This window comes from Phocoena phocoena, chromosome 9 (genome assembly GCF_963924675.1).
Source record: "Phocoena phocoena chromosome 9, mPhoPho1.1, whole genome shotgun sequence".
NCBI lineage: Eukaryota > Metazoa > Chordata > Mammalia > Artiodactyla > Phocoenidae > Phocoena > Phocoena phocoena.
In genome coordinates this window covers 94,103,478-94,129,146 of record NC_089227.1, presented here as the reverse complement: position 1 = coordinate 94,129,146, position 25,669 = coordinate 94,103,478, and the positions used below count along the sequence as shown (strand labels likewise).

General features: G+C 43.4%; 2 gene segments (V, D, J or C); both read right to left on the bottom strand.

Annotated features, from left to right (window-relative positions):
* LOC136127812 (T cell receptor beta constant 1-like) overlaps positions 1–25,669 on the bottom strand; it is a 129,837-nt gene that overhangs the window by 34,598 nt on the left and 69,570 nt on the right.
* On the bottom strand, positions 18,893–20,730 carry LOC136128500 (T cell receptor beta variable 6-1-like). The segment is given in 4 exon segments: positions 18,893–18,943; positions 19,768–19,870; positions 20,228–20,576; positions 20,682–20,730. Coding segments are annotated over 4 exon segments (552 nt in total).

The following is a 25,669-nucleotide window of genomic DNA, read 5'->3' as shown; positions in this document are numbered from 1 at the left end:
TATAAGGACACCAGTCATATTGGGAAAGGGCCCATCCCAATGAGCTCATTTAACATGAATTACGGCTTTAAAGACCTTATCTCCAAATATAGTCACATTCTGAGGTACTGAGGGCTAGGACTTCATCATAGGAATTTTCAGGAGACACAGTTCAGTCTATAATACCAGCCTCCCAAAATATCTGGGATGCTGAGTCTCTAACAGGCTTCTCTGGGCAGAAACATTGCACACGGGTTGCTGTATTTTCATTGCTGGGATGAAAGTATGCAGCTTCCTGGGATGCAGCGGGCATATGGATGTCTCACATGGATTCCTCCGAACTCTGCCTGTGTCTTCTTTTTCTTTTTTTCTTTAAATTAATTAATTTTTGGCTGCCTTGGGTCTTCATTGCTGTGCGCGGGCTTTCTCTAGTTGCGGCGAGCGGGGGCTACTCTTCTTTGTGGCGCGCAGGCTTCTCATTGTGGCGGCTTCATCTTGTGGCTCACGGGCTCTAGGCGCGTGGGCTCAGTAGTTGTGGTGCACAGGCTTAGTCGCTCCGTGGCATGTGGGATCTTCCTAGACCAGGGCTCGAACCCATGTCCCCTGCATTGCCAGGCGGATTCTTAACCACTGCGCCACCAGGGAAGTCCCGCCTGTGTCTTCTTCCTCTTATGCTCTAGCTGAGTATCCTTACAAGGTCTGTGTAATAATCTTAGCCATGAGCACAACCATATGCTGAGTCCCATGTGTCCTCTTGTGAGTCTCTGAAGGTGAATCTCCAAAGTGGGGATTTTTTTTTTTTTCCTGATTAGGAATACTTTACTGTTTCTCTCTCTCAACATATATTTCCTTCACAGCATGTTTAGTTCTTCATACAATATTATTTAATAACAGTAATTATTATAAGGAGTGTATTGGTTTCAAATTTTGGACCTAGACTGCCTGGGTTTCAAACCTGGTTCTTTGACTTATTTGTAGCCCGCAGGCAAATTCTGGGCCTCAGCATCCTTATATGTAAAATGGGACTAATAAAAATACCAACCTCCCAGGGTTACGGTAAGAAAGCAACAAGTTGATACATCGAAATTGGTTATAACCATGCATGTCTCAATAAATGTAGCCATTAAAAGCATTGACTGTTATCCCTACTACCATTATCTGCTGAAAACTAATTTTGTCTCAGACACTACATTAAAATTCTTCACTGATAAAGGATTTCTTTTACTCAGCAGCCTTATGTAAATCTTTTAGATTGACATTCCAAAATATTTCTGCAGGAATTTTCAATGAAATCTAATCTATAAAACTAAAACTACACTTAATATTCCTTCTTTAGCCTCCATGGATATTAAACTTTCATTCATTACCAAATATCCTACATCATCTCTATTGTTTTTTTCTCTAAGCTGCATGATATTTTTGTAACAGTCACCTTACACAAATGCATCAGGCTCTGCTTACCTGCTAGGAAGGAAAAGCTACAAACTCCAGGGAAATTCTAACACTAACCATCAATTTCTCTCCCCTGAATTACTGATGAAATCTCTTAACCAGAAGTGGTCAGAAAGAAGTATGTCTGACTTTGTGTTCCGATTCAAGTTCTATCTTCCTGTTAACGCTGCTCGTTGCTTTTGAAATGATTGGTTTTAGCATTTAGGAGATTTTTATCAGGCTGCTAATAGCTCCCAGCTGTCCCCAGGACATCTGTGCATCCAGGTTGGCATCTTGCATTGCAGTGTATTGTAACAGAGATGAACAAACCTGACTCCATATTGGATCTATTCCTTTACCACTAATCTTTGTGCGCTGTTGCCTGTGCTTAGTCATGGTGACTCTGCACCTTTGTAGAGAATGTTGCCTGTAGCCTGAAATATACATGAGAGTCCATTTGTCAAGGCTCTGCCTCCCAGGCTTGACCTTTAAAGGTATAACAGTTTTCATTCACATAGAGATACAAAGTTGCAGAACAGAGAATAACATTTATCTTGTTGGAGGTTTACAGGAACACTGTGACCCCGCTGAGTTGGACAACAGCAAGAGCAAAGGATTATGGCATCCCTGCTGGGGCCTGGCCAGTATCAAGAATTCTGCAACAACGAGCAATATCCCCTCCCCGTTTGGTATAAAAGAAGCCTGAGTTTTAACTTGGGTAAGACGGTTCCACCCATCTTCTTGGTCTGCTGGCTTTCCAAATAAAGTCACTATTCTTTGCCCCAACACTTTTTCTCTTGATTTATTGGCCTGTTGTGTGGTGAGCAGTGCGAGCTTGGACTCAGTAACAATAGGAGAAATGTGTATATAATTTTGGTAGTATTAAGGAATTAGAAATAATTTTGTTAGGTAAAGTAATATTATAGTAAGATAAGAAAATGTCATTTTTTTAGAGCTTACTAAAATCTGCAGTAAAATATTACAATGTCTGGAAATTGCACCAAAATACATCAACTAAATGCTGGGAATAGAAGAAGGAAGGGTGGCAAAATGTTAATTATTGAATCTGGGTAATAGGACTCATTTTATTATTCTCTCTGCTCTTGCGATAGAAATTTTCCTAATAAAAAACTTGAAAATAGTATACCAAGAGAAACATGGAAAGTACAAATTATTTTTATGCAATGCTTTACCACAACATTAACTTAATGTCAAAATGTCAAGATTACAAAAGACAGGACAGACTGGGGAGCATTCCAGATCAAAGAGTAAAGGGACATAAAAACTAAGCACAAGACGTAATTGTGGATTGGACCATGGACCAGAATCTTTCCCCCTTTTTGCTATAAAGGACATTATTTGGACAATTGCCAAATATAAATAAAGTAAAACATACTGACGGTACAAAAATAATCAATCACAAGTTGTTCTGCTTTTATTATCACCACGTGCCAGAAATTCTAAACAACTTTGGTGATAAATGACCCCTTACGTGCTTTGTCCTTCTGTGACTGGTTTTTTTCACTTAGTATGTCAGACCCTGAGCAGCAGAAAGAAAAATGTTTACAGGGGCTGCAGGGAGCAGGGAATGGGGAGTTGCTGTTCTACAGGTGTACTTTTTCAGTTGTGCAAGATAATTAAGTTCTAGAAATGTGTTGTACAACATTGTGCCTGTAGTCCACAAATACCACATTGTACACAAAGAAATTTGTTAAAAGAGATCTCATGTTAAGTGTCATCACCAAAAAACCCCAAAAACCAAAAAAAACCCAACCCAAATAATAGTGACAACAAAAAACAACTCACCAGGTGATTTTGGTGCATGTTCAGAACACTCATCATGACAAAAGGGTCAGATGCGGACGCCACTATGAGGATTGTATGTCCCAAAGTTTTATTTGCCGTTACTCTTCTTCCCTCATCTATTAAAATTTTCCAATGTCATATAAATTGTTGAAAAATTGCCTGTGTATAACACAAATCAATTATAATCATACAATGGCTTCTATTTTTTTTTTTTTTTTGCAGTACATGGGCCTCTCACTGTTGTGGCCTCTCCTGTTGTGCTCCTGATGCGCAGGCCCAGTGGCCATGGCTCACGGGCCCAGCCGCTCCGCGGCACGTGGGATCCTCCCAGACTGGGGCACGAACCCGTGTCCCCTGCATCGGCAGGCGGACTCTCAACCACTGTGCCACCAGGGAAGCCCGACTTATACAGTTTTTTGCAATTATATAAAATCATAAAGATTCAGATTAAATTCCTTACATTTGACACTACTGTTAAGATCTAATATCTAATCCAACAGCCAAAACCTTGCTATACACAAGAATATTGACCCAGTTACTCAACACAGAAACCCTTTGAACATGTTTTACTGCATTATTTACTTATACAAAGGGTTTCAACGCAATACATCATTCTTATTTCTATTAGAATGTGTTTTCCTTTTTATTTCTTTTACAAGACAGTGAAATCTGTAAATATGCAATGTAATCAACATGTTTAAATGAAAGGCATTAGGCTAAGATTAAAAATCTTCCCTGGCGCATAGAGGTAAAATAAGAATTTTTCTTCATTAAAAAAGAAAAAAAAACTCCTTCCATAAAAATCTTTCATTGGTCTAAGCGAGAAACGATTTCCATGTTTATATATGTATATTTTGTATAAACACACACATATGTATATGTGTGTGTGCGTGCGCGCATATAATTTCTCTCTTAACAAGCACTGTTTCTCCACAGAAGTTGATCTGGAGAATTCCTAGTTATGCAGCTTCCGCAGTCACACCCTGGCTGTTTTAAGAGTTAAGTTCCTTGAAGTTTGGGATCATTTATGCTCCTTTCAGGCTAGGTTTCTGCCCCAGCCCCTCAGTACTATATATTTCTCTATTTAAACATTAAATTAAAATATGCCTAATTTTTGTCAAGATGAAGAAACAAACTTGTCACTTCTGTCACACTCTATGCGCAATTTAAGATTATGTTTAAAATTTTAAACAGTGAGACAATATTTATTATGCAGTGTAAGATTGTTGTTTGATAAATACCAGTTTGGGTTCATACATGAGCTATTTCATTGAATCTGAGTAAGATTTTTAACACTGAAATGCATTAATACATTCTTATTTTGTAATTGTTGATTTTTTTAAATCTAAAGAACAAATCAAGAATATGCTGATTTTTAGTGATTATTACATGACTGTTAATGAAAATAACATTGTCGTATGGGGAGGGAGGAGGGTGATGCTAAGATATTATTTGCTCTGGCAGACAAAATAGACTAGATAACGTCATGGCGGGAGGGAAAGGATTCTGGGCCTTTCTCTTACTCGTTATGAAGGAGAGAAATTCCAAACTGAAAGACACTCAGGAAAAGATTACCTTCACAGCGTCCCTTTGTCACAAGCTCTTTCCTGTCTTCAAGGCAGTAGTTTGGTGGCAGAGGGTCAACGTGTCTGCACTAAGCCCAGTGACCCCAGCAGCTCATGTGAAGGGCCTCTCCCCAGGAGAACTCCCCTCCTACCCCTGGTCACCACGCCTCCTCTCTGGGGCTGGAGATGACTGGATTCGAAGACTAGAAAATTCTATGCCTGAGCCTGGGATGGTGAGGCTTTCACTGAAATGGGTAAGTCTAGAGAAGAAATGGGCGGCATGAAAAGCTTATCTCTTAGAGACTTTACTCGTCGGCCTTGTTATCTAAGCTGCTTATATAAAGGGCTCTTGGCTGGAAAGAGAGATAAAGGACATCTTCTGATTAGAATTCTGGAAGGCATCATAGAGTCCTTGCATTGATACTTATTGAACTCTGGCTACATGCCAGGCACTGGGAGTACAGCTATGGACCACAGAGGCACAGAGGTCCACGCCTCACAGAGCTTCCGTTCAATTCATCAACCCTTATATCACACACAATGGGGAGATTTACATCAAACAAGAACTTACTTCACTAAGACTATTGCAAAACTACGATGCGTAAAAGGGGTGTTGTGTTCAGGAAATGACCAGAGACCTCCTGGGGAACCTGGGAAGTGGTCATGGGATCCAGAGAAGTGCATGAGTTTGCAGGTTGACCTAGTGGAGGAAACGTGATGGGCAACTGGAGGTTACCTTGGTAGACAGGTGATGAAATGCACTTATCAAATAACCCCGTATAAGGCGTTGAGTCCTGAAGAAGTGAAATCCAAGGGCCAAGGCCTGAAGTTGGAAAGGCAGTTTGTTTGGAAATGGAGTAGAACAGGACACTCAAATGCTGTTTTGGAAGAGGGTGGGGAGAGGGGAACAGGGAAATGCAATGGGCTGGACAGCCTGGGCGGCCATGGGGAGAGTTCTTGAAGACCAAGTGTGTCAGCTAGAAAGATGCACTCTGCAGCAGGTGGTGTGAGGGGAGCTGGATTGATGTCAGGTGACTTCAGTAAAGGGCCTGGGTGGAGGGAGCCTATTGAAACAGCAGAAGAGAAGAAAGGAAAAGAGGATGGTGCCAGCTCACCCACAGGTGCTGTCCTTTGTGTGACTTGCGGATGGACTCCTACTGATTGGGGCCCTGGAGCTCGAAATGTCTCCCCGGTGGGGGTGGAGAAAGGCTTCTGTGAGCTTCTGCAGGCGGTAGCTTCCCCTGGTAGGGGCAAGGCCCAGGAAAGCCGAGCCACCTTCCTGCTGTGACAACCTTTCTGTGCAGAGAGGAAGTGGCTGTGCAGGGCTGTGGGTTAACCGCTGGCAGAAGTGTCTGAGAAGGGCTGGACGTCTTCAGGTTGGGAGAAATGCTCAGCCTTATTTTACTTCTTTTTTTTTTTTTTTTGCGGTACGCGGGCCTCTCACTGTTGTGGCCTCTCCCGTCGTGGAACACAGGCTCAGGACGCGCAGGCTCAGCGGCCATGGCTCACGGGCCCAGCCGCTCCGCGGCATGTGGGATCTTCCCGGACCGGGGCACGAACCCGTGTCCCCTGCATCGGCAGGTGGACTCTCTACCACTGCGCCACCAGGGAAGCCCTCGGCCTTATTTTAAAAGACACATATCTCTTAGAGACTCTCATTGTTGGTACTCCTTGCACCAAGTGAGCAGTAGATTAGTTGTAGCCCCATTCCTGGCTCTCATCTGGATCATTACATATAAGTCACAGTACATATTTTTGTCACACCACCATCACCTTCTTTCCTGACCCTGAAACCTGATAAGCTGGGATTTTCCTGGCATCAGCATCCATGGACATTGTGGATAAAGAAAGATGGTACCTGGAGAGAGAGCTCAGGAGAGGGCTGATGTACAACCACCAGAGACAGGCTTCATGTAAGGGTCTGGCAAACCAAGCTCAAGGACATTCTCCCTGTGCTCACGAACCACCTACTCCAAGAAGACAAAGAGCTACGCTGCAGAGAAGGCCCAGTGCTCATGGAAGGTGAGTTCATGGCGGGGTGTCTGTGTTAGCTCTGGCATTAGTGAAAAAAGACCTGGGTACTAGGGAATCAGTCTGTGATATCTTGTCTGCCAGTCGCCCCTTCTGAAGACCAGAAGGCATGCCCATTTTCTCCATCACACTGAATGAGATTCTCACGTACAGCTGGTCAACTTGGATTCAAAAGCAGCTGGTGGCCTCTGTCTGCGCAGGTTTATAGTGGTGTATTCTTATCTTTTGTCTTTTCTTAAATTTCTTAAATCTCTACACACACTATTATTTCAGCATCACAAATTTCCATTAATGTATGGTGGTTGAATTTTCTAATTATTTCCATAGTCTGGATCCTTAGGATGACTCTTCATCATCCCTACTGTCTCCCTAAAGTCCTCCTCAAAATTGCTTTTGCCAATTTACCCAAATCTGCAAGTTTACTTTCATCCCACTGACTCTCCTGTTACAAAGATTTCCATCTTCAGTGATTTCCCCTTAGTGAGGGGCTTGCCAAAGTTCCCCTCGCCCTGAGCGCACACTGGGGGTACCTGTCCCTCTGCAGTTCGATAATTAGGTCAATTGTTAGGACTACGACGTAGAAGAAGGGAAATGACTGTAAAGCCCACACCCCTTTTCTCTTTCTTTCTTCAGATCCACACCAGCATTCTGCCCATCCATTTTGCTGTGCACCATTTGTGCTCTCTTTTTACCATCCTTTTATTTAGTCCAAACACTGAGATGCCTTTGTTCCCCCAGCTTAACCCAGGTCTATAATATGCTTTCTGTTTAATACTTTCATCTTTTATTCTTATAAATTTCCTTTCACTTTTTCTACGTGTTTCTAAGAACATATCTCACGTCTATTTCCTGCACTTGAGGAACTTGTTGGTAATCCCAGACAAAGAAACTGGGAGAAAACTGTGGCTTTTCCATCTGAGAGTAGAGAGACCTGGATTCTGGATGTCTAGGGAAAACCTAACATTTCATATGTGTGCGTGTGTCCATGTAACTGTGGGTCATTCTATGTATGTGTATATTCCTCTTTTTAATTTATTTTTTTGCATGCAATTTGGGTATATTTAGTTTTAAGCATTTTGCTTTTTTTCTCAAATATGAAGTACATCAAAACTCAGTTATATACAGGAACCAGTTTTTAAGGATTGCTGTGAAACTGTGCTCCCTGACTCTTCTTCAAAACTCCTTGGGGGCTTCCCTGGTGGCGCAGTGGTTGAGAGTCTGCCTGCCGATGCGGGGGACACGGGTTCGTGCCCCGGTCCGGGAGGATCCCGCGTGCCGCGCAGTGGCTGGGCCCATGAGCCATGGCCTCTGGGCCTGCGCGTCCGGAGCCTGTGCTCCGCAACGGGAGAGGCCACGGCAGTGAGAAGCCCGCGTACCGTTAAAAAAAAAAAAAAAAAAAAAAAAAAAACTCCTTGGTTAGTCACATGAAAAACTGGATGAATTGGTTTTCATCAAGACTGGCACAGGGATTAAATTTGTAGAATGTGGTGAATTGAGTGTGAAGTACCAGTGGAGATTTCAAGTGACATTACCATGTAGAAAGTTGCATAAATTGGGCTGAAGCTCAGATTAGATATCTGACTAGAATACTGAATTTGATGTTATTAGAACAGAGAGTTTCATTAAAGTGATGAACTTGAATGATGTTGCTCAGGGAAAGTGTATAAAGTAATAAGAAGAGGGAAAAGGATGGAATACTGGAGAAAACCATTTTTAATGGAAGAATATAGAAATGGTTGTCTACCAAGGACATTGACAATGAGTGAACCAAAAATTAAGATGGAAACAAATCATGAATAGTGTTCTTAGTCTGTTTGGCTGCTATAACAAAATACTACAGACTGGGTAGCTTATAAACAACAGAAACTATTTCCCACAGTTCTGGATGTTGGAAGTCTGAGATCAGGGTGCCTGCATTATTGGTGGGGGCTCTTTTCTGGTTGTAGACTTCTTGTTGTAACCTCACTTGGTGGAAGGGGCTATGGAGCTCACTGGGATCTCTTTTATAAGGGCACTAATTGCATTCATGAGAGCTCCACCCTTATAACCTAATCATCACCCAAAGGCCCAACCTCCTAATATCATCACATCTGCAATTAGAATTTCAACATAAATTTGTTGGTGGTGGGGGGCATAAATATCCAGGCCGTAGCATGTTTTAACTCTAAAAATTCACCAAATTTTGTAGATATTTCTTTAGCATGTGTGAAATTGACTGAGGTAGAAGTTAGGCACTGGAAAAATATTCCATAAAGAAGACTGAGACTGGATTCCTCTTATAGAGAGCAATTTAAAACCAGAACTCTCCTGGTCCTAGGAAACAAAGAGCAGAGTAACCTGGTGCCTAGGGCAGGTCTAAGTCAAGAATAAGGGTATCCCAGCTCTAAGCTCTGAAATAACGGAGGGAACTAGGTTTGTGGATTCTTCAAAAGTATGAAGGAGTCTGTCGGCATCATTGTCTCAGAGGCTCTCATGGGATGGGAGTCACCTGTGATGACTTCCAGGAACTAAGAATAAGTTATTGGATGTAGACTCTATTTCACAGGGAACAGTCTTGGTCTTATAACCTCCACTGACATATTTGATTGAATTAGTATAATTCTATTTATATTGAGAATATGATAAAAGGTATAATGGAAACCCAGCTTGGACCTAAGGAGCAGCAACTTTTGTAGTTCAGAAATGTCTGGGTAAGTATTTCAAAAAGGAGAGGATGGTCCCCTGGAAGTCTCTGTGTATGACAGCATGCGATCCTCCCAGGAGAGAGCTCACCTTGAAGTAAGGGTGGGGATGGGGGCGTGGCAGGGTAGACTGACCCAGTAATACAACCATAGTTCTTGGAAAGATGAGCAGATTCTAAGCTCAGCTGGGTTTTTATTGCCAGAATTTGTGTCTTGGATGAGGTCCTCTGCATTCCCTTGTTCCACAGGTTATAATTACTATTTTAGTGGTTGGTAAGGAATGTATGTAATTGAATGGACCTTTACGCTAAAATCTCAGTAAGACATTGGGGATCAAGACACAGACCTGCAGTCTTGCCCCTCTAACACCAGCAAGGAAAAGGTTGAGCCTAAGTCTTCCTCTTGTACTTCATCGATAGAGGTGCCACTCCGCAGGGAACTGTACCTGGGAGTGATGATGGAACTCACTGGGAGCAATAATAGGGTCTGCTGCATTGCATAGCTTGGCAGCTGGAATGGTACAGAGTAGAAGCACCTGCCATGGCTGGCAGGTATTTTAGGGCCCAACAGAAAAAGAAAAGAATCCCATGGATACAGTGGTACCTGAGAGAGGCAACATCCTTGTCAGGATGACATATAGCACAGAGTAAACAGGGGCTGGAGTAGAGGAAGAATAAAACTCTACTAGAGTACATGATTTATCTTGTTTACATACCCATGTGAAAACCCCTGGCATCCCCCCAGAGTATGTGTGGGAGAGGACTTTGCAGGGAGCTTAGACCCTGCACTAGTAGGAGGGGTATTGGGAAGCTGATCTAAGAGAAGACTGATTCCTTCATTCACTTAACACGACTCTCTTCAAGCACTCTGGTAAATATGGAGATTAAAAAAAGTAACCAGTATAGGCACGGTCCCTGCTCTCATTAACTTCAACACTTATTCACATAAATTTTAAATAGCAAACAATCAAGTGTCCCTGAGGACAGAAGCTCAGGCTGTCTTAAGAGCACATAGCAGAAGAACTAACCCAGTCAGGGGTTCGAGGAAATCTTCCTGGAGGAAGTGACTTCTGAATTGGTATGCGGAGAAATCATGAGTTAGGGATCCGGCTAGAGAGGGAGAGGAAGAGTGCTCTAGGGAGAGTAAACATCATTGGTGAAGACCCAGGAGTGCGTCATTGTAGGATATATTTGGGGACCTGAGGGAGGTGGACTCTGTCTGCTAGAATGGAAAGCAGTTGTGGTAACTGAAGGAAAGAGGACACTCCCGTTAGGAAGGTAGACAGGTGCAAAGACTGCATCTTGGAGGGTGTTGAGAGGCTTGTGAAGTACCACAAACTCGAGACTTTAGCTAAGTTAATGAGAAACACTGATGGGTTTTAAGCTCCGGAGTGGTTTGTGGGTGGGGGCAGGTAGCAAACTGGAAGGTGGTTAAGGAATCCAGGTGAGCGACAGCATTTTCTGGGTCACAGTGTTGTCAGTGAGGTTAAATTAGTAAAATTTGCAAGGAATTTAATACTGAGAGGTCTTCAGGGGATGGATGGATTGGGTGTGGAAGGAGAGAATCTGAGAAATGTTGAGGACGATTCCTACATCTTTGGCTTGGGCATTTGGGTGGATGGCAGACCATTTGCAGAGATGAGAAAAATGGGAGATATCAGATTTAGTAAACAAGTCAGATGTGCTACTCGTCCAGGTGACAAAACCTCCAGGAAGAGGACCTGGAAGGTGGGATGAAATTTTGTTGAGTGATTGGATTGAAAATGAAATCTTCAGTTTGGGCAACGATGACGCTCAGTAAGGAGAAAGGATTGCAGTGTGTGTAAAATTCCTTTTCTAGGAATTTACCTTTACTCATGGTGCTAGACTTAACACAGATAGCTTGTCCTGCCTGCACTTTGAAAAGCTCATTGTTACCAGAAGTAAGAGGAGGACACATTGCAGAGGGGCTGCCTTGCCCCGAGTCCACAGAGTTGGAGAGTCAGGGAAGGACTCCTGTGGGCACTGATGGCGGGGGAAGTTTGTCTTCTTGGCTGGGTGGGGCCTCCGGAGGGAGGAGCCTCCCTGCTCTTGTGGCTGCCCTTTTTGTGCAGAGAGCAGCTGACTGTGCCGTGCTGTGGATAAACTGCTGGCACAGAGGTATAAAGAGGTCTGGTTGGTGCTGGCCGATGCCAGGGTCAGGGGGAAATCTGGCTTCTCTTCTCGAGAGACAATGTATCCATCAGGGACATCTCCCTTTTCAAGCAACTCAACATTTGTTGAAAAATAGATCAGCTTTAGACCCAGCCCTGGGTCTTGTCGATACCAGTACATAGCATCGTGTTGCATATTCTGAGAACAAGTCAATGTCACCCTCTTTCCCGTCTCTGTGATCTGGTGTCTCGGGCTCTGGGTAACATCGGCTTCCAGGGCGCCTGTAGGGGAAGGAGACAGAACTAGAGACAGCTGAGGAGTCGCCTTGCGCTGCAGCTTCTAGGAAAGGGCTTGAGCTAAGAACTGAAAGCTATGGCCAAGGCATGCCCATGAGTTCTAGGACTCACCTGCTCCCAGGAGACAAAGCAGGACACAGCCCAGGAGCCGGGGGCCCATGGCAGCATCACTCTGCCAGCCCTGGGGGCCCTAGCTGGTTTCTGTGATGTCTCTCTCTCTCTCTGCAGCTACTCGATCCTCATTTTCAGGGGAGAAGCCACTCCCCTTTCCTTAGAGGGCTGAAGGGTAACACAGGTGATCAGTCGTGGCCAATGGGGGCTGGCAAGGCTTGGGATCACTGTCATTTTCCTTGCCCTCCTTTGAGGCTGCTGGTTTCTATGCATTTGACAATGTCTTCTTATTAGCACACTCTTGTCAAAGTTGAAAAATAGTTCTATATTTTGGATCTTTATGATGAAAATTGGTATATTTGATTATCACTTAGAAATGCGAGAACATGAAACTCATGCTATCATCAAAACAACACTTTTTTTACTTTAGAAGTCCTCATTTCTACTCTGTAGAAAAAAAATCCAAGTATATTCATATCTTTGTCTATCCACGGATGTATTTTTTTAGCCACTACCTTTTAAAAGAGTCTCATGTGTAAAAACTTAGCTAGATCCACATCATGGGTTATTTTATTAGCCTGTATCCAGTTCATGAACCTAGACTCAGGGCTGTTCTCCTTAGCAGATTAAATTTAGTAGCGGGTGTGAGTAGCTGCTTTCCTTGAGGCTGGTGTTGGATGTATCCTTCTTCCTTCTCTTCTCTCTCCTCTTAAAGGGGCTGTGAAAGGCAGAGGAGAGGTCTGCTTTCTTCAATAACCTCTTATTTTGACCAGCCAACTCAGTTTCTTTGCTGATTGTGGGGTGTGCTTTGCTGTTTTGTGGTCTCCAGATGGGGCTCCCCACGGAAGGGTTCTGTCGCTGGATATTTCACTGTAGCCGGGCTGTCTTTTCTGCTCTGGATCTAAGTCACAGGGAGCTCTGCCTGTAGCTGGGGTGTCACAGCATCTTCTTAGCTCCTCCAGCCACTCACATATTGCTTCTTCTCTGGGTCATGATGTCTTTCCTGCATTGAGGTGACTTTCCAGGTGTTGCTGAAGGTATTTCCCCCCTTGAACTTTTCTTGAGCTTTGTTGGAACCAAAGTATTCTTGGGGATGTGGGGAGGAAGAGAGGGAAGGACACTGCCCCGTCCTCCTAATTGCTTCAGCCACAGCTAGAGCTTCGCAAAGCTGTATTTTGTCGAATTTTGCCGAATCATTATCATCTCCAGGCAAGAAGTGGGTCCTCATCCCAGTTCTTGGGCTGCCCTCAAACCTCAGAGATGGCTTTCTGCCCCCAACCCCTTTCATGATGGAGGTTCAGGTCCAGCACTCCCTATTCCATACAAATAAGGGAGATGCAGTTTGCTCTCACGACATTAACTCTGCTCTAAGGAGGAGTGTTCTTTCTTTTTATATTTCTGTGCCATTCCCTTTCGGAAAAGACTGTGGGAGCAAACTTGGCTCTATTTCAGTCCTAGGCAAGCCCTCCATATCCTAGCTATGGGTACAAGTGTTCAAGAAAAAAAATTAAGCAGTTTTAATTCTCGAGAACCTGCCTCAAGTGAATAACTTTGTATTATTCAGTTAACCTGTCATCCCAAATTGCATCTTTCGAAATCTTTCACAGTTTACCCACATCCACAAAGCTAAACTCACTGTTTATACTCCTGCCCATTGGGTTTTCCAAGGTTCCACGGTACTTCCAGTGTCATCGAGGTGGACAATTACAACTCAAAGATTTATAGTTTATCCCAAGTACTTTCCATATTAGATTAACCAAAGATTTAGGAGGCAGCTGCTTCTATATTCCTAACCCCCCATGAGCTAATTCACTCTCCTCAGACCCATGCTTCTCCCCGCGTCCCCGTCCTGTTGGCTGTGAGGCTGCTCTGGTCTTTTCTTTCTTTCTCAACATCAACCAAGACACTAAAGTGATGCTGTTGACCTGATTCCCTGATATCCTTGTACTAGGAGCCACTTCCTGTACCTTCCCCACCCTTCCTTCCTGGAACCTTCCCTCTGATCTCTCCTTCCCAAGGCCCCCACATGCAAGAGTCTGGGGAACTTCACTTCCCCAATGTGGACCAGGCTCCTGTGTCCCTAACAAAAGCACTGGGAAGAAAACAGAATCCTCTAGATGTCCAGGAGCTCTGAAATGTCCCCTCCATCTTTCACACTTCAGTGTAATGCCTTTCACTCTACACTGTCCATCCCTTTATGTCTTTCCCTGCGCCTAATTGCTCTCAGCCTCTCCTCTGAGGCATTACGCAGTGAATCTGCTGCATCTCTTAGCATCCTTCCTGGGGACAGTCTCTTGACAATAATAATTATGCCTGCCTCTACCCAATTAAGGAAACATTCCTTTAAAATCCCTGCAAGTAGAATACACTGGTCCCTTTAAATATATAACAATATTTTCCCTATGGGTGATCCTGAGCACAGATAACAGGCTACAGAATTTTCACCACCCTTCAAATCCTATTTTATTTCTGCTCAGGCCATTTTTGGTTCTGAGGAAGTCACTTTACCCTGTATATTTTTCTATACTATATGATTAACTTTTCAAAAACCTTGAGAGAAATAGCTGTATATTGAGTTTTCTTTTAATTGGTGATACAGTATTCAATTTTATCAAACCTCTCATCAGTGTCTGAAATGCGTTTATATTAAGGAATATGTTAGTGCCCTCTAGTGGAATAATACTGCAATAGGCAGAGTAATGGCTCTTTAAAGATGTTCAAGTCTTAATCCCTGCATTCTGTGACTGTTTAGATAGCAAAAGGGAGTTAAGGTGGTGCATGCAATTAAGGTTGCTAATCAGGTGGCCTTGAGCAGTAACTTAGACTATCCAGGTGGGCTCAATCGAATCACATGGGTCCTTAATAGCAGAGAACATTACCCAGCTATGTTTATAGGGAGACTTGAGTATGGAAGGGTCAGAGAGGCCGAATGCTACTGACTTTGAAACTAGAGGAAGGGAGCCATAATGTAAGGAGAGCCTTCAGAAGGGAACGGAGACTCGCCAACGTACTGATTTTAGCCAGGTGAGACCTGCATTGGACTTCTGACCTCCAGAATTATAAGGTAATACATTTGTGTTGCTTTAAGCCATTAAGTGTGTGGTAACTTGTTATAGAAGCAACAGAAAACAATCACCAACACTAAAAATTTGTGGCACAATGTGATAAAAAGAAAAGCATTTAAGATGGGAAAAGCAAGGAAACCATAAACAAAACAAAAAGACAACTTATGGACCGGGAGAAAATATTTGCAAATGATGCAACTGACAAGGGATTCGTTTCCAAAGTATACAAACAGCACATACAATTCAGTATCAAAAAAAACCAACTCAATCAAAAAACGGGCAGAAGACCTAAATAGACATTTCTCCAAAGAAGACATACAGATTGCCAACAAACACACGAAAGGATGCTCAACATCACTAATCATTAGAGAAATGCAAACCAAAACTACAATGAGGTATCACCTCACACCAGTCAGAAAGACCATGATCAAAACTCTACAAATAATAAATGCTGGAGAGGGTGTGGAGAAAAGGGAACCCTCTTGCACTGTTGGTGGGAATGTAAATTGGTACAGACACTATGGAGAAAAGTATGATGGTTCCTTAAAAAACTAAAAATAGAGCTACCATATGATCCAGCAATCCCACTCCTGGGCATATATCCAGAGAAAACCATAATTCGAAAAACTACATGCACCTCAATGTTCATTGTAGCACTATTTACAATAGCCAAGACATGGAAGCAACCTAAATGTCCATCAACAGAGGAATGGATAAAGATGTGGTACATATATACAATGGAATATTACTCAGCCATAAAAAGGAATGAAATAATGCCATTTGCAGCAACATGAGTGGACCTAGAGACTATCATACTAAGTGAAATAAGTAGACAGAGAAAGACAAATATCATATGATATCACTTACATGTGGAATCCAAAAAAATGATACAAATGAACTTATTTAAAAAACAGAAACAGACTCACAGATAGAGAACAAACTTCTGGTTACCAAAGGGGAAAGGGAGGGGGAGGGATAAATTAAGAGTTTGGGATTAACAGATACATACTACTATATATAAAATAAACTACCAGGTCCTACTGTATAGCACAGGGAACTATAGTCAATATCTTGTAATAAACTAGAATGGAAGGGAATCTGAAAATATATATAACTGAATCACTTTTTTGTACACCTGAAATTAACACAACATTGTAAATCAACTATACTTCAATTAAAAGTCAAAGATGGGAAAAGCAGAGGAAAGGATGATAACCAGCAGGCAGGGCTCTGGGCGGTCTTGTGTGGGTGAGGGGAGCTCACGAGGGCAAGGTCCCTGCACACCTTGGGTCTGCTGTTTTTGTGCAGGAGATGTGGCTGCATTGATCAACTGCTGGTGCACAGGGACTCGGATGTCCGTGGAAGATTCAAGGACCAAGGGGAGATCATTCTTTTCTTCCTTCCTTTCTCACTCTCTTCCAGTCTCCATCTCCTTGTCCTTCTTTCCCTCTGGGTTCCTCAGTGTGTTTGTGTGGTCGCCTTACAGGGGAATGAAGCTGGAAAGTGGATGAACTTCTCGATATTCTCAGTAACAAGGAAAAATGCCAACCTCCTGCTATCTGCAGGGTGACTCCCTGTGTTACAACCCCCTTGCCTTCCTCTGCAGAGCACCCCCGTGGCTCTGTGCCACCTCCGTGGCACTGTGCTGGCCACCGACTGTCAGACCAAAGGAGGGAATTCTTCCCAGGAGAACAGTCCCCCCACTGGGGCTAGCAATGACTGCGGGGCTCCCAGCTGGAACGTTCTGACCCTAACCCTGTGGAGATGAGGTATTTGCAGAAATGGGGTATGTCAAGAGCAGAAACTGGTAGCATCTGCCTTTAAAAATGCATCATCTGGCTCAAACTCCCATCCTTAGCCCTTTGCCTCTTAGGCTACTTGCACAGTGGCTTTCTTCATCAGCCGCCTCCTTGCAGCTGCTTGGAAGTAGGGCTCTGTATTCGTTTTCTATTCCTGCTGTAACAACTTATCCAAACTTAGGGGCTTCAAACAACACAGATGAACTATCTTACCATAGGTTAGAAGTTTGACACGGGTCTCATTAGGTTGAAATCAAAGCGTGCAGGGCTGTTGCCTTTCTGGGAGCTTTAGGGGAGAACTTCTCCGTTTTTTTTTTTAACTCCTAGAGCTCACTCACGTCCTTTGGCCCCCTTCCTCCATCTTCAGAGCCAGCAACAGTGGATAGAATCCTCACATCACGCTGACGCCAGCCGCTTTTAAGGAGGCATGAGTTTAACTGGGCCCACCTGGATAATCCAGGTGACTCTTCCTATCTTGAGGTCAACTGATTAGCAGATTTAGTTGCATCTACAAACCTAATTCTCTTTTTTCATGCAACGTATTCACGGGTTCCAAGGACTAGGACATGGACGTTGGTTGGGGGTGTCATTATTCTGCCTATCAGGGACCCTTAGCCAGATAAAGGAAGGTAAGGCCAGAAACTGGTTAAACTTAAGAAATATAATTTTTTCAGGAGAGTAGAGGAAGCAAGTGCAGGAACAAATCACTGTAGACATTGCTGAATTATTCATCCATCCTTTAAAGGACATATAATGAATAATGGTTACGTGTCAGATGCTGTTTTAGACTACGGGAATACAGACATGAACATAGAAGACATATTGATTATGTTTGATCATTCATTGAACTTGTATGTCATGCCCCAAGGAAGCTACTGGGGAAGGAATGAAGGAAAGACAAGTCTTTTTACCATAAAAATTTTATAGCTCAATACACAATGGAATATTACTCAGCCATAAAAAGAAACGAAATTGAGTTATTTGTAGGGAGGTTAATGGACCTAGAGTCTGTCATACAGAGTGAAGTAAGTCAGAAAGAGAAAAACAAATACCATATGCTAACACATATATATGGAATCTAAAAAAAAAAAAAGAAAAATGGTTCTGATGAACCTAGGACAGGAATAAAGACGTAGATGTAGAGAATGGACTTGAGGACACGGGGAGGGGGAAGAGTAGGCTGGGATGAAGTGAGAGAGTGGCATGGACATATATACACTACCAAATGTAAAATAGACAGCTAGTGGGAAGCAGCCGCATAGCACAGGGAGATCAGCTCACTGCTTTGTGTCCACCTAGAGTGGTGGGATAGGGAGGGTGGGAGGGAGATGCAAGAGGGAGGGGATATGGGGATATATGTATATGTATATACATATATATACACATATATATCATGTCCAGGGTAAAGGAGGAAGAGAAATTTAGTATAATTCTGTTTTCAATCTTGTGCATGTAAATAACTCATACTTTCTTCTTCACCAAATCAGGAAACCAGAAGGGTAGCTTGAGAGGCAAAGATGACATGTTGTGTTTAACCTGCAGGGTGAAGTGTTCAGTTCGTGTCCTGAATGGATTTAAGTTCAAATTAGGCATAAGGGTGGAGAGTACAGATCTAGGATTCATTAATTACCAGGTGGGATTCTTGTGCCCCCGTCCCCATCTTGGAATAATGGATAGCAACTACCTTACAGAGATGAAAACAAGCAGGACCCTATGGGGCCTTCCCAGGATAGACCCCCTAACCCCTGCCCATGTCCTCTGCCTGCCTCTTGTTTATAGAAAAACTTAGCCTCCTAGGCCTTCTCCGAGTTCCAAAGAATAAATTTGGTCAGAGAAGTAAGAATATGCAGAAGCAAAGGAAAAGAGTGAAACAAGACAAAATAATAATATTGATAGTTTAGCCATTAAACAATTTCAAGGATTTTAGTTCCTCCCAAAGGGCTATAGATAATCTTCTGAGCTGCTTTGAGCTGCTTTACAGAGACTGAAACTCCCTTCAGGGGGAAGAAATTATCTGTTTGCTGCCCACAAGCACGTAGACCCCAGACTGGTTGGAACCAGAAGGTTGATGGTGATGACTCCCAGTTACCTCACCACCAACCAATCAGAAGGATGTCCATGAGCTGGTGTGATGTCCACAACCCCCCTCCCTCACGCCATCTTTAAAAATCTTTCCCTGAAAGCCATCGGGAGTTCAGGCCTTTAAGCACTAGCTACCTGGCCTCCTTGCTTGGCACCTGCAATAAACGCTGCACTTTCCTTCAACACAACCCGATGTCAGTATATCGACTTTAACTGCATGAGGGCAAGTGGACCCAAGTCTGGTTTGGTAACAGAGAGGGAAACAGAAGAGACTAATACTATTTTAAGAATTCTTCTCTCTCTTTAAGAAAGTACCTTTTTTCTCCTCCTCTTATTTTTTTTTATCGCTTTCTCCATCTACGGCAGCAGGTGGTAAGCCAGTTCTGCTTCACTCATTAATATTTGTTACCCTGACACGATCCCTGTCGTCTCATTGTGGAAGGGTAGGTCAATTCACAAGAAAGATTAGAACAGTGCCCAGATGATCCCAAATTTCTTCTCCAGGAAATTTTCACAAATTTGCTGATAACAACAATATCACATTATATATCATCATATAAACTGGACCTTAGTATGTGTTGTTTTTCTGAGGCCCCACCTTGAAGGTGTTGGTTTTCTGACTCATTTGAATTTCAAAAGATTGTGCTTTCTCCCCCAATAATTAATCGACTGGTAATAAACTATTTCCATGTTAGGTTACTCAAAATTCATAAGGACAAGGCTAATTATATACTGCTTTCCCTCTGCAACTAATTTTATTCTCTGTGGAAAAGTTCTCTCAAACCTCACTGCATCCTTTGACTGCTGTTCTGTCTCTCTCTCTTTTTTTTTTATCCCTTTTCTCAACTCAGGGACTAAAACAATTTTGTTCCTTATCCCAAAGAATTTTTTGTGTGTGTGTGGTACTCAGGCCTCTCACTGTTGTGGCCTCTCCCGTTGCGGAGCACAGGCTACGGACGCACAGGCTCAGCGGCCATGGCTCATGGGCCCAGCCGCTCCGCGGCATGTGGGACCTTCCCGGACTGGGGCACGAACCCGTGTCCCCTGCATCGGCAGGCGTACTCTCAACCACTGTGCCACCAGGGAAGCCCCAGAAGCAAAGATTTTGATTACAATAGGAAGGGTGTTAGAGGGACAAAAATGGGAACAGGGAAGTAAAGAATAGTAAAGTTAGGGCAGGGCTTCAGGGCAGGCTTTTGAAAAAAACTTTTAGTTGGGGTCAGGAATCTTGAGGACAGCATCCCCTCACTCTTTGGTTTGCCCCTCTTTTTGTGCAGAGAGGAAGCAGCCTTGCAGCACTGTGGATTCACTGCTGGCACAGAAGTACACAGATGTCTGGTTGGTGCTGGCAGACTTCAGGGTCAGGGGGAAATATTCCAACTCATTTCGAGAGACACGATACCCCTCAGGGACATCTCCTTTCTCAGTGATGTTGGTATTCGTTGAGTAATAGATCAGCCGCAGTCCAAATCCTGGGTCTTGGCGATACCAGTACATTGAATAATGACTCTGTTTTTGTGAACACTGTAGAGTTAATTCCTTTCCTGTCTTCGAGACCTTGTGTCTTGGGAACTGTGTGACTACAGCATCCTTGAGGTCTGTGAGAGATAAAGCAGGGATCACATAAAGACAGGAGGAAACATTTTGTAGTTGGAGCCTGGGAAGCCAGGGACAGGGGTTCCTTACCTGTGCCCGGGACTCACCTACTCTGAGGAGAAAAAGGACAAAACAGCAGAGAAGCCTGTTGCTCATGGCAGCGTCAGATGAAGAATGCTGTCTGTTCCTGGGATGGATTTAATCTCTGAAACCAACAGGGTTCATCTACTTCCTGGCCAGAGACCACACCCTCCTACCCCACTGCTGCAGAAAGGAATGAAAAGCCTCTTAGACTTGATGGAATGTGATAGTTTCGTTTATCCGGTCACATAATTGTTTATGCTGTTCTCTTGAAGCATTAGCATGGCCGTTGTTCCCCTGTATGAATTTTCTAATTTTTCTTATACAATATATCTGTTTAGACATGGTGGATTTGCATCTTTCGAATTTTTACTAGGCTATTATGGTAAATTGAACAGTCTTCCATGGACCCCTGAGTGTTTGAACACTTTTAGAACTCTTCCATTTTGCCCTTATGCCCAACCTCGAATTCCACTCCAGAAGCGCTCTAATCTCTTTAGCCAGCCTAATGTTATTCATTTACGTGAACGCTGAACAATCTCTACGTGCTTTCCATATAGTCCTATGTCCTCTCTTTTCCTTTAGACTGATTCTTAAGGGAGTGAAAAAGTGTGGTGAAGGGAATGGAGCAACAAAATGTATACAAATTTAGGAAAATCTAGTAGGTGTTTAGAGAGGATTTTCATGTGGTGTAGTAACTCATCTTACCAGAGGTTCCACCAGTTAGAACTGGGTGTGGACAAATGCTGATGTAAGGACTTCCAGCAGCCATCTCCCTCTTGAGTGATCTAGTAACTGCTCTGAATAAAGGAGCACTTTGGGAACAAAAGCATTTTAGGGAAGTTGTGGGATGTCAGTCACCACAGATGAACTGAAGCTCAAATGTCATTGATGTGGCTTTCTGCTGTTTAACATTATTTCTAGGAAGTTTTTTTTTTTTTTTTTAATTCTAGGTCTCCTGAGGATGTGGCAGTGAATTGCCGTGGATAAACTGCTAGCACAGAAGTGTGACGATGTCTCCAAGGCCAGGAAGAAACCCTCCTTCCTCTGGGAGACACTGCGCTCGTCGGGGAAACTTTTCCGGCGCTGCCAGCAGCCAGTGAACAGTGGATCAGCTGTAGCCCCAATGTTGGGTCTTGGTCATACCAGAACATTCTGAAAGACATTCCAAAAAGGCTTCCCCCTCTGTTCTTCTCTAGATATCTAGCTTCTGGATTATGCTAACATCCAGGCGACCTGTGGGAGAAGGATGCAGAAGTTACAAGCAGTGTCCACCAGGAGGCCCAACATTTGGGCCATGAACAAAAACAAAAAACCCTGTGCTGGAGCCTAGAAATCCCAGAATCTGATTTTTCCTTGTGCTCCAAGGTCTCATCCATTTCCAAAAGACAAAAAGGCCATTCCCCACAGAAGCCTGACGCTCACCGTGGGATGGGAGAAGGAATAGGTCTTCTTCCAACTGTAGACAGCGTATTGGCTGTTTGCCTGTGATGCCACTGTCTCTGCCCACACCCAGAGAGCTCCACATCTACAAAGATGGAATCTTTTCTTCCCTTCACAGAGCACCACCAGACATTGGACTTTCTGATCAATTCAGATTAGGAAAAACAATTGCTCTTTGGGGTTAATACATGCTATTCCTCTGCGTTCTTTCTGACTCAGACTTATTTCTTCATCCATGACATTTCTTAATAACTACCATTGCCACGAGGTTAGTCGATAGCATGGAAGGTTCTAGAGAGAGACTGCCTGGATTTGAATACTGGTTCTGTCACTTACTGTCATCCTGAGCAAGTAAATGAACTGTTTGGGCCTCAATTTTACTATCTGTAATTTGCGCTAATAAAAGTATGTACCTTATAGTGTTGCTGTGGGGATTAAATAAGTTTACATGTTAAGTGGTTATAACAATGCCTAGTATACAGTGAAGTCACTTGAGGTTGGGGTATGGGATGGGAAAAATGAGCGGGCTACTCTCTGCTGGTTATAAAGAGAACCAATTCCAAATTGAAAGTCCCTCAGGGGGTTACTTCCTGTGCCCCTTTGTCACACCTTCTTTCTTTCCTCTCAATAGTACCATGAAGTTGATTCCTACCACTATTATGGCCCACTCAGTGTCAGGGAGGGGACTCTCCCTGGAGAGTAGCTCCCTGTGGAGCCCAGGGATCACTGTGGAGTCCCCTGATGGGAGATTCTATCCCTGAACCTGTGGAGGTGTGACATTTACAGAAATGGGCCAATTCGGGAGTTATCCGTACTTCAAACTGGAGTCACCAGAATAACAGTATTGTTTTTATTTCCGTGCCTCTTTTTCAGCCTTTTCCACAGCGGGCTCTTCATCAGCCTCCCATTTTAAGCTGCTTTGCAACAGGGCCTTTGTTTATCTGGGAAGGAGGATGAGACCTGAGACATGAGAGATTTTGAGCAAATAAAGAATTTGGGTGGGTGAGTAGATGATAGTGGGGCACAAATTCAGGGTCAATTCCATAAAGCATATTTGAATCTTTCATTTATTTAGTGAATAAATACTTGTTGAGGGGGCTTCCCTGGTGGCGCAGTGGTTGAGAGTCCGCCTGCCGATGCAGGGGACACGGGTTCGTGTCCCGGTCCGGGAAGATCCCACATGCCGCGGAGCGGCTGGGCCCGTGAGCCGTGGCCGCTGAGCCTGCGCGTCCGGAGCCTGTGCTCCGTAATGGGAGAGGCCACAACAGTGAAAGGCCCGCGTACTGCAAAAAAAAAAAAAAAAAATTTATTGAACACTTACTATGTGCCAGACATACCACTAGATGTTAGGATATAAGCAAGAACCAAAAAAAGGTCTCTGCTCCCATGGAGCTTGTACTTTTGTATCCAATATATCTCACACAGCCCAAGATCCTGGGGCTACAATGTAAAAGGATATGAAGTCCAGTCTCTCAAAGGCCATACTTGCCTATGAGGACTCAGACATGACCAAAATGACAAGCCGCATGGTAATTACAAATGCTGGGGTTTCTTTAAATTGGTGTAGGAGCATAAAGGAAGGGAACAGCTTATCTTTCTGGGAAGAAAGGGAAGACTTCACAGAAGTGGTGTGGTTTTAAGTAAGATTTGTAGGAAAAGAAATAATTCTCGGGTAGGCAGAGTGACAACAGATGAAGACTTCTTGTGTCGGGACAGCGGTTAATGGAAGCGTAGAAGTCAGCCCCACAGACGAGAAGAGTAGACCATGGCAGGTAGAGGAAGAGCATGTGCAAAGGCACAGGTAAGAAAGCTCCAGTTCAGTAATGCTGGAAGAACAGCAGGCATGAGGGGATTGAAGACGAGCTAGGGCTCCAGAGTCCAGATCCCGAAATACCTTTAAGCCAGGCTGAGAAATCTAAATTTTACCTTGAACGTGAAGGAGAAGCATATGGAGAAATTGTGTGTGTGTAGAACAATCAGATCTGAGTATTATGCGTATCACTCTAGTGGCTATGAGGAAGAAAAGCTGAAAGAGGCCAAGAGACAGTGAAGAAGGGAAAGAAGGATTCTTCATCCTCCAGCGATCCTGTAGAAACACCCGACGATAGGAGATAGGTCTCCCTGATCTCAGTAAACTGAAATGCAGGAACCTCATCGATTTTTGTTATTGTTGTTGTTGAACTTTAGAGCAATATATTCCCGGTTAAGGGAGTTCTTGTCAACGGCTGAAGAGAGTCTTAAGAGGTACCATTTCTTGTATGGTCAGACATAAAGTGATTTTACATATCCTTGGCGAACAGCTTCTCCAGTCAGGTAACTATTATTTACGTCCCAGTTCTGGGGACAACAGGTGATTAAGGCACATCTAATTCCTTCTCTCAAGGGACTTGTAATCTAAAAGGGTACCCAGTTTAACTGCTGTAATAAGGAAAGAAGGGAGAAATAGGCTGAGTGTAACTGAACATATAATCTTAAACCTCCAACCTATGCTTTGAAATCTCAAAATTTGCTGAAAGGGGAAATTTAAGATCTTTAGTCCCAGACCATTATTCTTTCAAGCGGATCCAAAAGTTGGAATGAGTGTGTGTGTGTGTGTGTGTGTGTGTGTGTGTGTGTGTGTGTGTGTGGGTTCATGTTGGGGGTGGGGGGGAGCATGGTTATTTAATTATAATACTATATAAGATAAAATAAAGCTACAGATATAACTGTTAAGACTTGGAAGATAACTAGTATCAAAATAGGAATATGCCGTAAAACTTACAATTACTAGGGAGGACAAAAGGGATTAAAAAAAATAATTCTAGCAAAAGAAATAGGAACTGGGGTATAGTCTCAAGCTGAGGACATCGGGGGATGTCTCTGCTATATGACAATAAGATTCAAACTCAAGCTCCCTATATCATCGATAGTGTGGTATGTTATTCATCTCTTCTACTGGAAGTACAGTAAATATTAGGACTGGATGTTTGCACAGTGAAAGTTATGTTTCCTTGAAAGAGTCCAAATAGGAAAAATGATTTACCATTCACATATTTTAGATGAGGATACTTCATATCTTTCCTCAGTGCCAGATCTTAGAATACTGCCTGGAAACCTGAAGTGATGTATGGTTTACAAGATCTATAAAGGCTGACAAGAACCTTGCTCCTGGGTCTTTCTTCATGGTGATGGGTGTTTGGTTGTTTCCACCAGCCCTCCAAACTGGCCCTTCGAAGCAAGGAGAAAAGAGTTCTAGGTTCTCATACTCCTGCTATCCCCTCAACATTTCTTTATTTCCGACACATTCTAGGTCTTTGGCCTCTCTGATGTCCCTGTAGACTCCTCTCTTAGCATTTTTTGGAATTAAGCACCATTTCATGGTTTTAAATTATTCTTGCTTGCCCTGGTAGTATCAGGGCTGAATACATCCCCCCAAACCTTAGTTCTTCTCTTTAAGCATCCTTCTTCCTGCGCTGGGTAGGGGGAATCTCAGCAGTGACTGGATGTAAACTCTATATCTCACAGTAGAAGTGATTAAAGAAAGAGGGAAGAATGACAGGGGTAGAAGCTGTGTTGGGAGTAGATATGAGAG